Genomic DNA, 15,240 nt, shown 5'->3' on the forward strand with positions numbered 1-15,240 from the left:
CCAATGTTAAGTTTTCACTATTTTATATGTAAAATGAAATTCCATTGTTTGATCAAATGTTTAGAAGAACTCCATTCTTTTAAAAAAATAATCAATTTACAACAGAAAAATGGCCAATGTCCCCATCCCTCTTTCTCTTTATTCATATATGCCTTTCTAACCATCTTATTTTAAATTCTGAGATCCAGTAGTAGATGAAAAGAGAAATAAGCAGGACAGAATCATTAGATCCTGAACCAATCGCTTGGAGGTCTCATCCATTTTATGCAGCTCTCTCCTGAAGGAGCTATGTGCTTGCTGCTCTCAGGTATTCGGTCCTGTGCTGTTCTAACATCCATTTCCTTCCCTTCCCATTCTTGGGACGGGCATTTAGCCGTATGCCTCAGTTTCCCCACTCCAACACTCCTCTGCTCTATGGCAGTGCTGCGATGATCAGTTAGCAGGAGCATCTTTGCTCACCAAAGGCAGAGTGTTCTCACTTGTAGAGTTCTTGCCTTAAATTTTACTACTTCCTCCTACTTACTTGCGTGCTCGTAGCCCGCCTTCATGCGCTTGTACAGCCTGGATCGCCATTCCCAGGCTTTTAGCTGCTTCTCTTTTTCTGTGGTGTCTATACCGAGGCCTTCGTTCATCACTTGTGCCGATAATTCAGTAACTCGCTGCTGTGCTTCCTGGACCAATGTACTCAGATGTGCTGACCTGCTTTCCATTTTAACAACTGCCAAGAAAAGGAAAAAGTAATTGCCTGGTGGACTTACGTGGCAAAAACCTTACACGTTCTGGTATAACATATGTAAGGTCAAATCCTTGAACACTCTGCTTTCCAGTAGTTATCTTGTCATCAAGTGGATTAGAGCATGCCAATTTATACCACTTAAGGATCTGGCCACTTCAGTGGGATTAATGACATGAATAAATTGAGCAAATGTTATCTTCCAATGTTTCTCATATGCTTAAAAATGTCTTAATTAGACTGAAATTGCATATATGCTTTAAGTTGGTGGAATATTAAAAACAAACTAAAATACTCTCTGATCCTTCTTACTTTGTGTTTAAACATGTTTGGTTCCTGTTAAGATTTATAAAGTCTGAGCTCCATGTGGAAATGAAGATCATAGTTTTACTTTCTGTTGCTTTATCTGCCACTCTTCCCACTCCAGGCAGCAACCCAGGTGATGCAGATGGGACCTGTCTGTCCTCCAGATCCTCTTTTCTACAGCATTATGATAGGGGCTATGAGATGAGTACAGCTAATATAGCTGAAGACCAAGAGTTTTCTCTGTAGGAAGCTTTCTGTGTGCACTTGGAATGGGGAATTCCTCTGCCTTGCAGTCTCCCAGATCTGTGCATCTGTCCTATACACCTATACACTTCCAATGAGATTAAGAGATGCTTCTGTCCTGTCCCTAAATTAGGGGGAGGCAGAATTTTACCTGGAAATCCCCTCCCCTCCTGCTCAGCCTGGGGCAGTCTTGCCCAACTGCCCAGCCCAGAGAAATGGGAATGGTCCCACTGGGTGCTGCATCACGGTCTTGCAGCCCTGAGATCATCCAAACAGAATGGGTTTCATTCTAACAGGGTTGGTTAAGTACAGAAAGCAAAGCAGAAAGACTAGAGAGAACAGAAAGTGACTGCTATCAATGCCACAAGAACGAAGCCAGATACAAAGATGCCGTGAACCTTTGTTTTCAGTGCTGTAAATAACTTTCTGCATTTTGCTCTCAAGTAGCAACTGTAAACCCTTAAGGTAAAAAAAACCAATCATTTGCTTTTTATTGAGAACGCTTCACCCATTATTTCAATCAGAAAAACTAAAAATCAAGATAAGTGAAGTGGAAATTTGGTGGGTATATTTTGAAATGGAAATTAGGTGGTTATATATTCATATTCCCTGTGTTCATAGGCATGTTTGCATTAATTACAGGAAATGAATACTAATTTATGATTGCCCCTGCTCGCCATCAGACTGCATTTATTTACAGATGAGGTCAATGAAAAATTAGTTTAGTCTTTTTTACTGCTGTTTAGAACACTCAAGACTGTGTTTTCCTCTAGATTTGTCATGGTTAATGAATGTTGCTTCAGCAGTCAATCATGTACTCTAAATGCTGTCACACTTTTTTTTAAAGCCTCAGTCATGAACCATGACAGAAAAATAAACAAATAAATATAAAACTAAAAAACTCTTTTCACTGAGCAGCTACACTATGCAAAAATCTCCAGGGAAGGTTAAAGGAGGCCAGAATAAATGATAATATAAGTGCTGTGGACATAGAAAAGCAATAAAGGTGTACCAACACTGAGGGTCTGGCAAAAAAACTCCACACACACACGCACATGCACACACGCTCGCCAGTGAAAAAACTGGCAATGTTCGTAGCCTCAAGGTGCAATTTCCTGGAGCACCGAGATTGACATGCCAGCACTAAATGTTGTTAATTTAACTAACTTCAAATTAATGGCAGAGTCTGCAGTGGCCGAACCCCTCAAACACAGTCTCATTATAGCCTTGCTGGGAACGTCCTAAATATAGGCTTTGACAGTTTAAAACAAATTCGCATACATTGGTGTATTTTTAGACACAAGAAGGCGTCAGAGTTTGTGTCATGGTATATGGTTGATTAATTGGGTTGGTAAGTCACCCTCTAACCCACAAATTGTGCATTAAAATGCCCATGAAGGAATACAAAGGATAGTTTTATAACTACAATATGTAGCTATAAGTGATATTGGTATTCCATAAAAGTGAGAAGGTCTAGTTTGTGCTTCAACTTTCTCTGGTTCTGTAGAACTTTGAAATTCTAATTTAAGTGGGATTTTAGGCCATTTGAAGACTAGGAGTGAGGAGCCTGTGGTAATGGAAATGATAGATTTCAACACAACCTGGCTCCTGAAGGCAGCATAGCCAAAATCAAAAGCATAATAAAAATAAACCAAAGTCTAGACAACCCATCGTCCTTTCATTTTTTGATGACAAACTCCACATTTCAGACCATGATCTTTGAATCACTCACTCAATTCCTATTTCCATATTTGTGAAGATATTTTCTCAGTATCAATATTAACTCAGCTGCCCCGGTGTTAATCAGATTTGAAGCTGAACCTGATTCATCAGTTGGTGTATCTGACATAGAGAACAAAAAAGAAATACAGAGCAGACATTCAGCAAGCAGATATTGCTGCAAATGTGCTCCAGCACTGTGGCACAATTGTTGGTATAATCATCTTTATGATAAAAACAGCCACTTTGTGTTTAATGTAATTAATTTCTCAAAACAGCAGCAAACCTCATCTACAGGCAATTATCTAAGGCAATTCAATGTATGTGTTTTACTTACAGTGTGGGCTTTCCTTTGCCCCAACGTGCAGAAGCGTCCTAGCAATAGGGACGTTGTTTGTCAAAATGGCAATATCCAAAGGAGTTAGTCCCTCACTGTTCGGTGTGTTCAGGTCCAGTTCCTCCAGTGTGTATTGATAAAGAAGAATCTGAACAGCGTCCAGATCTTGCTGTTCCACGGCCTCAAACATAGCTTCATTGCACTGGAAATTCTGTGTATCAATAAAAGCAGAAATTCAGTCAAACTTTTCAAACATCAGTGTTTTAAAAATAAATTGTGAAAAATTGTGTTTTGTGATATTGCTATAAAACATTGATCCGCCATCCCCAACTTAGGTACATCTAGAAACAGGGCAATGGTTTGAGCAAAGCTGAGCTTGGTCTGCCCCTGGGCCTGTGTGCTCGAACGTGTTTGAGGCTTGTGGGAAGATTCAGGTGAGATTCAAACCCATACAGAACAAACCCGTACTTGTTCGACATCTGTCCTGTAATCAAACTATAGGAGCAACGTTCTGTGTTTTCTATGTGAAACTGGATGAGGTTTTGCTCTCAGTGAGACACCACCTTCAGGAAGAGCACAGATCTGCTGGGACACCTTTTGTCTCCTCCTAAAACACACAGACTAATGGCAGTTCTGAAAACTAAAGTCCACAGCTACACCTTGCAATTTGATCAGGTTGTTTTTCAGTTGTGCTTGAAGTTAAAACCATCTCCAGAAATACTCAGGCCTGACAGAGATCTTCTGGTCAGTTGTTTTGCATGTGAAGCGTTGATATCACACTAAGAAATTGCAATGATGATGCTATGTTAAAGTTTTAATATGGATCCCAACTATGTTGGATATCAGGGATCAGCAGAACAAGAAGATATAAATTGTATGATTTTTACCCAAAACATCTACCACATTTTTAGCCAGGCCAGCAAACTGCCCTATTTGTAAGTCTCCATCGAGCCCAGCTCTCCATGTCCAGCAAAACATCTTGTACACCTGACCAGCTCTTGCCAACTATTTGATTTCACACAGAAAACAGAACCATATTTGAAGATTGTATATTTTTTTGCAAAAAGCTGATCATATTCGATGTAAAAGACTCTCAGGTCTTGCAGCGTTATTCAGACATCCGCAGCTCAGGGGTAAGAAAATCAGACATCAGATCTGTAGAGCCATGTGCTCAGTTTTAGTCCAGCTGGTATTGTCACAAGTACTAACAAGAGCCTTCTGATTTCTGCCTTCATTTGCATTTCCTAGATCACTTTCTTCTGCTCTGAAAAGACAAGACTATTGAGTTCAAAAGAAACTGAATCATATTTACAAGTGATCAGGTAAAGTTTAGGGGCAGTTTTCACATTGCTTTTTGCTTGACTCACTCGTGCAGCCTCTAACCATCAGCTAGACAGCTGTGCTATGTGATTAATTTATTTAGGTGTTACTCTGATGCACAAATGTATAGACTGAAAAGCACTACAGTATTGCTTTGCAGTAAGTAATAACCATGTTCCAGTAAGTGATTCAGTGCTGGAGTGTTTAGAAATGCAATCTTATGTAGCTTAATTAAAATGAAGTGCCCCTTTCAAGATATTTGCTCTAGGTTTGACTGAAACAGTCCACTATGTGCTACTGGAGTTGGAAAAAACATTAAAGTAGTTTCTGCAAAGACTCGTTCTGATAAACATGAGTTCAAGAATAAAGCTATTTTGGGACATTGCTATGTCTGCAGCAAGACAACAATTTACTGAATGGAAAGTGTTGCACAGCAAGAGAGAATGGAAAGAAAACTCTTCACTAGCCAAGGCTGAAAGAAAACAAACTCTAACAAATGTTGTTCACTTGTCTGGAGACATGATTTTAGACATTGACTTACCTTTGTAGCACAGAAACTCAATGATTAGAAAATACATCAGCTAGCAACTTGACCTGAAATATTTCTACGCCTTCACTGGCAGTTTCCTTGCTATTTATTTCTAGGGGAAAACTGAAAACAACAGGCAGAAGGGACAGTATGGGATCTAAAGCCTTTGGAGCTCAGAGGGAGTCTGTTCACCAGCTGGTGTGGACACCGGCTCAGACCCCAGACTGGCAACACCCGGCGGTACCGGTACCTGTGCTAAGGCGGGTCAGCAGTGACAAAAGTGCTGTTGCCCCCGTGACAGTGTAGTGGGTTGGGGTAAACAGAGCTAGCACAGGTAAGTCTATATCACATTAAACCACCATCTGCATCACAATGTAAAATCAAGTCTCCTAATGACTACACTGCACTTGATTCTGTGACCTCCGATTACTGATGGAATAGGCACTCCCACTGCCTAGCAGATCTGGACTGCCAAGGGAGAGAAGCAGATTGTAAGTAGTTGGCTCTGTGGACAGCAGAGAACCTGAGCTTCAGAACCAGAGCACTGCTCCTCAAACTTCGGGCTACGCTCATTTGCCCTTTCTCTTCTCAGTTAAGTATGACAGAAGGCCCATATATGAAGGAATATGTAATTTGAAGTGCATACTTAGAAAAACACTGTTCAGAAGATATGCTAACAGACTGGCATTCATTTCGTCTACATGTCAGTCTGCTCTGGCACAGTCCCCAGCACTAGTTTATCCTCCTCTCTTTCACTCATTTAGTCACACACAAGCTTGCAGCTGAAAAGGAAAATGCGAGAAAAGATAAGGGGCTAAAAAATTCACCTAAAGAATCTTTTCCCACAGTTCTTAGAGGCCCGAATTCAAACAATTCCTACAAAGTGGAAGCATCTGGAAACTCACAGCCCCAAAAGCACAGCTGTCGGCTACTGTGCAAAGCCTGCTCTCCAGTCATCAAGCCCTGGTTGAGTTTCAGGCTTCTCCTTCTGCAAAATAAAATCTATTGGCTCTGGCAGAGCTGAGAGGAAGGAGCCATGATCCCCTTCTTCCTGCGGGTCGTAGGCTTTCTTCACAGGAGAGACAACAATCTCTTGACTTTCCAATGCACTAGAGCTACATTTCAGCTTAACCATTTGATGGGGCATGCGGGGGTCCTCTGACTTCAAGAAAGGAGGGATCCTAGGGGATAGATAGGATCATTGAATTGGTTTTTAAATTATTTTCAGTTCTTGCATTTATTCATATAATTTGTCTGGTCACAAATGTGCCACAAAGATTCGTGAATGTTCAAGGAATCTAGAGTGTGCTTTTTCTTCTGCCAAAATGTAATATTTTTATTATCTGGCCCAGCATATCCAGAGTTCAGCTCTGCACCGCTTTAAGTGTCTGCTTCAGTGCAGCAGAGTAATGCTTCCAAGAGGTGCCTCCTGGCACATTCACAGACTATGTCAAAAGTCATTGCTCATCAGAAGTGGAGAAGAGCTCTTTCACTCAAAATAATCCAGAGAAGTTGAAGGATGTGACTGTTCTTCCTTCTTATGGAAAAAGGAAGTTTATTTTGTTTGGGCAATATCAACAGCAGGTTCATCTTCCTCCAGCAAATACAAAAGATTCTGTTGTTTGCCAAACTTACACTGTGCTATTATTTCAGGGACACGGTCCATTCTTCAAAAGGTATGTGTTGGAGGTTGTGTAACTTCACCAGCACTGGTGTAAATAGGAGCCCTTGTGTTAAGTCCAGCAGGTGCTGATACGCTTCTCTGTACTGGCACCAGAGCACTGGGCTGTGTTCTGTGAGCAGGGCGGGCTATGCAGGGCAGGCTGCTTCACCTGGGATCTCCTTTTTCCACGGTCTTATCTAGTGACCATCACCACAGTCTGATCAACCTTGCATTGCTCTTTCACAGCATACAAGTTCCACCTCCTCTGTTTTTCTGAAAAACTGGAACTTCTGTTGATGTCATCTCCAGTTTTCTCAAAATACTTTTTCTTCATTTCTTGGAAGAGAAACACTTGTATGCATGTATTTAATCCACATTTTGACACATTAGTGCCAGTTTAAGACCTAAATCCTAGACCAAAACGTCATCACTTGAGTAAGGTACCTTTGCTTCTGCCTTCAAGAAGGTCAGACTTTATTTTTACACAGGATCATACATGGTCTTGGGAGTCTGGGGAGACTGAGCAGCATTGGTCAGGAACAGACAATGTGAGATGATAAAAATGGTACAGATTAAAATCACATTGATTAAGGAGATGAATAGGACAGTAAACTGGCAATTTGATAAATATCAAGTAATTACCATTGAGGTCTTACGGAGACTGAGCCGGTCAGATCGAGCTCTGAAATACGCTTCGTCAAAGGATGTGTGACTCCCCTTCAGCTTCTCTGACAGGTTCCGATATAAGCGCTTTGCAGCGTTAGGAGAGGGTGGCATGCTGTTCTTCTTAGTCTGGAGGAGACTTAAGTTCTGCATTTGCTGTGTCATTTTCAGCTAGTAGTTTCTAGAAGACAAACAACAGCTGTTTATCAACGTTTTGCTACACTAACATCATTAATCAGAACTGTATCATTGAAATACACATGGCGAGATTTCTATAACAGTTTTTGAACATTTGGAAGCATGTTTTGGGGCTTTTTCAATGGCAAATTGCTCTTTATGGGATTGATCCCATTGATACCTATGAGAAGGGAGAATTAAGTATCAAAAAATGAAACATATCACTTCGTTTACTAGTTTGTATAAGGAAAAGGGAGTTCATTTAATGAGGGAAATAACCTTTTGGCAAAATGAGTTCTGGTTATACAGGTGTGAGAAAAAGTGTCACATGTTACTATACAATTTGGATAACATACATAACCTGTGATTTGTCAGTACAATGGTTTCTTAGAACAAAACTGAAGTAATTGAGAGTGAAAAAAATCATATTGATTACAGAACAAAGTGCAGGACTGAATTTTTTAACTGCTCAAGTGCCTTAAACTTGACACAATCACCACCGTGGTAAGACAGGCTTTATTTCCCACATTACTATCTGCCAGCAAATTGTGTGCTCCAAAGGCATGTGGCGTTTTCAGCTGGGTGGGTGGATTCTCTTTCTTTGGAGACCCAAAGCAGTGCTCCTCAACAAGCATGGCTGCATTCAAAAGACTTTTTCATCTCTGAACTCGTCACAAGATACTACAGAAATAATGCATGAACTTAAATATAATCTGCAATAACGCTGACATGTTATCATCCAAGTACAAGTCCAGTGCTACAGAGAATGCTTTTTTGTTAGAGTTTTGAGGAGCATTTGCCAGGGAAGGAACCTGCCCTGTGACCAAGACTCCTAAGGCATTATGTTTTAGCAAACATCAGCTGAAACACAGAAAACCTACTTAGGTTCTGTTGTAGGCGTAACAAGGCATATGTGCATTTTTAGTTTCAACTATCTATGACCAACTACTGTCCACGTTATTGCAAACAAAGACCTTACACTCCATGTTCTACAGTTAAAATAATCTGTGATTCTAACTGTTGCTGTTTACAGTTTTGGAATGAGTAGCTTCTTCCCTCAGCACTGGTTTTGTCTCTATATTGCATAACTTTATCCTGTTCTGTGTTGGCCCTGTCCATTTAGACTACAAACTCTTCCAAGAGGGACTGCCTCCTCTCCGAAACTGCTTAGCCTAATAGGATTTCCATATTATTTCATAATTAAACACCACCTTCTATGCTCTATGATGATAGTCATTTTTCCATATTAGGAAAAATTAAATTAATTTAACTCCCTGGAAATACTTTTGCCTTTCTGAAGGGAAACAAAGAATCAAGTTTGACTCAGGTGCAAGCACAGAAAACTGTCCCCAGGGATCCAAGTGAAAAGGTGATGAAAATGAACAATTTCTTCACATTTCCTTTTTTCCTGCCAAGAGTACACCTTTATATGACAGAACACCTCTCTAGAAGACCTCACAGTTGTAATAGCAAATCTGACTACCCTTTCAGACTATCTTTTCCTGGAAATAAACTTTAGACTTTTTATACTGTGATACAAATCCTGTAACTTTCTGTTCTTGTGGTCTCAGCCTGCACCGAAGCAAATCAGACTGCAGGACCAGACTCTAGTAACTATTTACAATCAAAGCGTTATTTATTAAACACTTGCCCTGCTGTTGAGGCTGCTTGTTGGCATGAATTGGTCCCTAAGATTAAAGGCACCACCCAGGTCTCATAAGCTGTTTCCATCTTCCTTTCTCCTTTGTGAACTGTGCTGAAGCAGACATCCTGGACACAAAAGTATCTGTTTCCAAGTAATCTCGCATATTCTCCAAGCTCATGGGGTATTGAAGAGAGGCCAAGTCTCTGAATGGAGACAGAGTCAACATAATTGTCATATGTGATGAGAAGACTTTGTTAAATTAGGATAACAGCGTGTGTAATCAGAAGAAGGGAATTATGTGACCTGCATCCCTGAAACTAATGTGCAAGAGTGGAAATCATAAGGAACAAGCTCTCTGGGGCTCAGGGAGTGACAATACTACAATGATTTTGGACTGCTTTTCACTTGTCTTATGGAAAAAAGGTAAAGTGAGGCTCACACAAGCAATTCATCCTGCCTTTTAATTATTACATGCATTTCAGCAGTGCCTACCAGGACTAACTGAAATCACTGTCTCTTAAAAAAAAGGAGAAGAAAATGCTTCATTTTAGGTTTTTTACAACCATGTAGGCTTCACCAACCGGGTGAAACCCCCAAATGTGCATTGTCTGGACTGAAATAAATCCCCCAACTGAAGTGCACGTAGCCTGAGGATATTTCATCACCACAACTGAAATTGTTACAGTTATATCAAAGACTAACAATTTAGAAACAGGAGGTGTCCGTGACTGACCCATTTGAGATTTTCACCTATGGAAGCCTCTGCATATAGCTGGCACAGGTCAGAATGAGTTGATAAGGACACCCCAATGTGGCTGGGGCAGCCCTGTGTGATCTGACGAAGCAGCGTTCCCGCAGCACGTCAGGAACCACAACACGCAGCACGTTTCAAGGTTCCTCAGCAAAAGGCAGAACTAGACAGAATAACAACAGCAGCTCTCCTTATAAATAGTCATAATTAACTGCAGTCTGCATTTCTAAGAATTAAAAACACAAAAGGAAAGTCTTATGACAATGATCCCAATAACAAATAACTTGAATCTCTGGGGAAACAGTTACTGCACTACCCTGGAAATATCCACCAAAGCAGACTCTCACCGCGCTATACAGTGTGTACCCAACCAGTGATCAGACTCTTCCAACACACATTTCATGCTGCACATGCTGGAGCTTAATCTTTGTGATGGGATTCCTACTTGTGCTTCTAAGCACCAAAGTAACCATTTTAATTCACAAAACAGGGTGCTTTAAAAGTCAAATTCAAATACAAATTAATATAGGTTAGTTACCCTTATAAAAGCTTTTTTTTTTAAAAAAAATGGCAAATACCGACCTAATATTCATGTCCTTTTAAAATCATATTGCAGAGAGAGATAGATCACTGTCCATTGTATGTGGCACATATACAGTGCACTGTATAGACAGGTGCACTAACAGGACACAGCATAGCTGTAAAAGCATCAAATTCAGATTTCAGGAAAACACAACAGACAAGAAACCACTCAACACTGTACATGTACATAAATATGTTTATGGAACAATTCAATATTTGAAACTAATAATTAAGAATGTATGCATTAAAGAGTTAAATTAGACTTACCAACTTCGACTATCCAAGGCAAAATGTGCACAAGTTGCTGGTAATTGTCACTGTCTTCATTCACTGGATCACATTGGCTTTGCTGTCTCTGCTGGTTCAGCCTCTGAGCACAATGAATAAACCTCGTCCTTTCACTGCATGAATGATCAGATATGAAAAAGCTTGTTACTGGCAATTACTAAAGTCCAAGATCACTGATAGGATCTCAGAGCAAAGCAGTATTTAAAGCAAATAGTGTCGTATCACAGGTGAAACAGTTGGTGCCTTAACTCTATACTAGTTACCTGGGCAGCTATAAGAATGACTAATACATAAAGCTCTTGCCTCCGTAGCCAGAGGTGCCATGACTTGTCTGTGCTTTTAGCTGCCCGCATCCCTTCAAACTGATCAGCAGCACAGTGTGCAAGTAGAAAAAATAATTACTGCCAGAGTAAACAAAACTGTGATTGTAATTAATTTGCCATGAAGTGTGAGCAAAAAGACATTAACGCAGCCATCTTAAAACAGTTAATTTTATGCTAAATCAATATAAGGGGAAAAAAGAATCACAGCCCTACACTCAGTCCAGCAATGCATGTTGCATGTGATTTATTGTTTCTCCTTTCTTCGAGCAAGCTATCACTACAGCTGTCTGCAATCATAGCAACAAAAGCAGCAACCACATCCATAGCTATGGGACGTCTGCAGGATCGTTTGAAAGCTCGCAGCCTGAGCAGGTTATGCCTAAAAAAATATTATTAAATGAATAAGAGAAACATATTTTATTGATGCTTGTGCTTCGGCTAAAATGGATCCTGTAATATCTGCATTAAGAGCTTCCAAAATAGTAGAACGGTGATATTTTAAAATACAATCTTTCTTACTATAGAGCAAAAAATGCAAATGCTGGATCCCACAGAACAGCACAGAGATGTTACAAAGTCAGAATATGGAATAACCATAACAGCCTTAGAATTCTAAAAATAGTGTAGGTGATGAACAAAGATAAACAACAATCTAGAAAATCATTATCCTTCCTGGACAATCCATTGGGTTAAACCAATGTAACCAGAACCTTCTGTATACCATCTGCCAATAAAAAAAAATTAAGACACACCAATTCCTGGGTCTGTTGTAGTCAATGATCATTAGTATCTACAGAAAAGGAATTTGTGTTTGTTTTTAAAGGGGTATCAGAGCTACAGTTACAATCTCCTCAAAATAAAAATCACTGGCTTTATTCAAACAAGATGCTCCATTTTTGGAAAATGTTGGAAACCTCCCAAAAGCTGGTGACCAGTCTGATTCGCCCACCCTTCAAAACTCCGTTAAGGATGCTGAACCTCATACCAAACAGTGTCCTTTTGCCAAAGCAGCTGAAATCTGGTCAGGGGACTGACATTTGGATGTCACGGGACTTGAACTTAATCTATACTTTTTAAATCAATCTGGATATAAACCAAACCATTTCTTGAGTGATTTTCTATGTATACGTATGTGCTTATGTAAACATGCATATATGTACATATTTCAAAGACATAACAAGACTCTGGAATGCAACTATCTGCAGGTTTTTCTGCAGCAGAGAAAGACAAAGGGCTATGACAATGTGCTATGCCCAATATTCCTTCTCCCACATAGTGAAAATGGCAGGCTGTCCACAGATAGGATTCCCTCTTTGGTTGAGGCAGGAGGCTGCAGGGCAGCTGACCCAGGCGACCGCTCCGTGCCAACAGCAGTAAGATTGGAAATCTTTCAAAAACCACCAAATACCTCTCTAACACTGAGACACTATCTGGGAAAATAAAAGCACGCTGAAAATCTGAAATGTCTAAATTAGTTAAAATTAAATGTAAGCATAAAAATTCCATTTTCAGTGCTGTGCCGAACAGGTTTGATTCTTGAGTCAAAATCCCCGATTTAAGATCTTTTTGGTCTGTATAGACCCCACCTATGGAACTCACTTGTGAGGGAATTCTCGATTTCCAGCTGTTTTCAGGGGAAAAAATTCTAGAGTGAGTTTATTGAAATCAGTCTATTCTTAAAGATTTTCTAGCAATTTCTTGCTGTGAGTCAATACTCCCCCTTCTCTCTCGCTTTCTCCCTTCAGCCTGGTGGAAATCAGACTTTTGACGGCTGCCGTTTCAGTTTTGATAATGCTTAGTACTTCTATTGCTACGCAAACATTATTTAGTACAATAGTAAAAGATTTCTTTTCCTGAGCTAATTATATGCAAGACAATTAGCTTGTTTTATCAAGTAAACATATTTCTAATCTTCCTGTCATATGAATGTAAGTTCATTATTAAACTGTTCAAAAGCCAGAAACCATAAAACAACACTCAGTAAGGTAAGAGAAGTAATCACAAATTTACCAAATGATAAAAACATGAAATTAATTACTGAAAATAATGAATGAATGTGTGTAAATAAGAGCTAGAGGCACCTGCATCAAGGTCTGTAAACGGAGCAGATTAAAAAACCTACAGAAAACAACCCCCCAGGTTTATGATAAAACACATGCAAGTAAATCCATTAGTCTGACCTTGTCCCGCAACCTGCATGCTCTGAGCCTTTGATTCCATTAGGTGGCTCAGAGACGTCAGCCACGTATTATTTCACTTGCCTATAGTTCATACTTATTAAACAGAATATTTTGTTTGCCGTACTTACACTACTTACTCAACCTATTGCAGCAGATTTTCACTCCATGTTTGATCACTCTACAAGTTTCCCAACCTGCAGTACCTGAGCTGATTCCACAAGCTGCTGTTATTGTTTCTGCTGCTAAAACTGCACAGTTTTATAAGGATGCACATTTAGCAACACCTTTCTTTTAAACTGGTACCCAAGCTGGCTGACTGACACATTTACCAAAATGTTTACCCTGTATTGTTCTCAGCTTTATACAGCAGATACTATTAGCAGCCAAGCAGCACATTAGATTGGCCGTTAATTCCATTTAGTGAATTCTCTTTGTTTCTTCTGGACACCGGTACCATTTCTGGGCTGAGGAGGATGGAGCTGACAAAGCCGTTGTGCAGATTTGGGGTAGCAGGGAACCACTCGCTCCCCTTCGTCCCGTCAATCAATAGGTGGCACTGCTCACCCAACGCTGCACAAGCCACGCTCACCGCTCCACAATGTCCAACGCTCAATTGCAGATGGTATTTCAGTAACGAGCTCGTCCTCTGTGTACAGAAACCAACCTTCCTGTGGTTCAGATCGCCTTGGATTTTAGCATGCACTGAGTTTGCGAAAAACGCTCAGTAGACCAGTGATCTGGAAACTGGATGAGAACTTCGGAGCAAAGAAACTCACTCATATATTTGAAATTTGAAAGCTTCATGTGGACCCTGACTTTACTTCCTAATGAGTCAATGGCAAAACTGTCACCATTAAAGCTGTATTTTAAACTGTTCACAATCCCCCTAAAGTGACAAATGCTGCTCAAACATCAGATCCAATGTCCCAGACACTGTCACGGCCGGGGTTGAGCAATGTAGTGAGGTCAATATGTAGTGAGGTCGATCGGATACCTGGGAATGGGATCTCCAGCCTCCCTCCCAGAGTGGCATGATCAGGTCAGCTCTGTCTGGCGTCTGTGTGCTTTCTCATTTTAGAAGTACATGACTAAAAAGGTGGTTAAGGTGACTCTGCTCCTTGAAACAAGATATTAGGGTGTTTTTTTAATACAGCCAAATGTACACAGTGGGAACATCAAAACCAAAAAACCCCAAAGAGGCTTATAAGTGTATCTTTGTCTCCACACTTCTTCTTTCTTGCAAACTTTTCTACATATAAGCTACTGTAGTAAATTCTAGCTCTGGTTTTGGCAATTTCTGCCTCTCTGGCTCCTTGTTTACCTATCATCTTTCACACATACCCCTTTGCCAGTTTGTTAATTCTCTGTCCTATTCCCTGGTTTCTTGTGTTTCCTCAAGGACATTGATCTGAGTCTTACTGTTTCACTAGTTTCTTTAGCCAGTGTTCTTGATCCAAATCCATAGCAAATAACCTATTATCCACAGACACACAGAAGTATTCAGTATTTTCATAAAACAAGACAAATATTTCCCAGTTCATCAGTCATGGACGTGATCAAACTCAAGAAATTCTGAAATTGTGAGTGAAGAAAAAATAATTGTGTTTGGATTAAGTTTAGAAAATTTCCCAGTGAAATAATTTTCCCGAGTGTTTGGAAATAGTTGAGACGCCCGTGATGTAAGCGCCTAAAAGAAACTGAGCTTGGCAGCCCCAGCCCCTCCAGGCTTCCTGCCTTAGACCTGGTTCTACAGGTCTCCCAGCCCAGGCTGGGTTTCTCCA

General features: G+C 40.2%; 1 protein-coding gene across 1 annotated transcript in view; it reads right to left on the reverse strand.

Moving 5' to 3' along the window:
- ANKFN1 (ankyrin repeat and fibronectin type III domain containing 1) overlaps window positions 1-7,678 on the reverse strand; it is a gene marked incomplete at both ends in the record, with an annotated part of 49,101 nt that extends 41,423 nt beyond the window's left edge. The window contains 3 exons of the mRNA XM_082066817.1: window positions 524-718; window positions 3,339-3,549; window positions 7,493-7,678. Of these exons, the coding sequence (XP_081922943.1) occupies window positions 524-718; window positions 3,339-3,549; window positions 7,493-7,678 (592 nt within the window). The remainder of the gene's footprint in view (window positions 1-523; window positions 719-3,338; window positions 3,550-7,492) is intronic.
- Between the last annotated feature and the right edge of the window lie 7,562 nt (window positions 7,679-15,240).

The sequence above is a fragment of the Streptopelia decaocto genome (assembly GCF_964273445.1).
Source record: "Streptopelia decaocto genome assembly, chromosome: 16".
NCBI lineage: Eukaryota > Metazoa > Chordata > Aves > Columbiformes > Columbidae > Streptopelia > Streptopelia decaocto.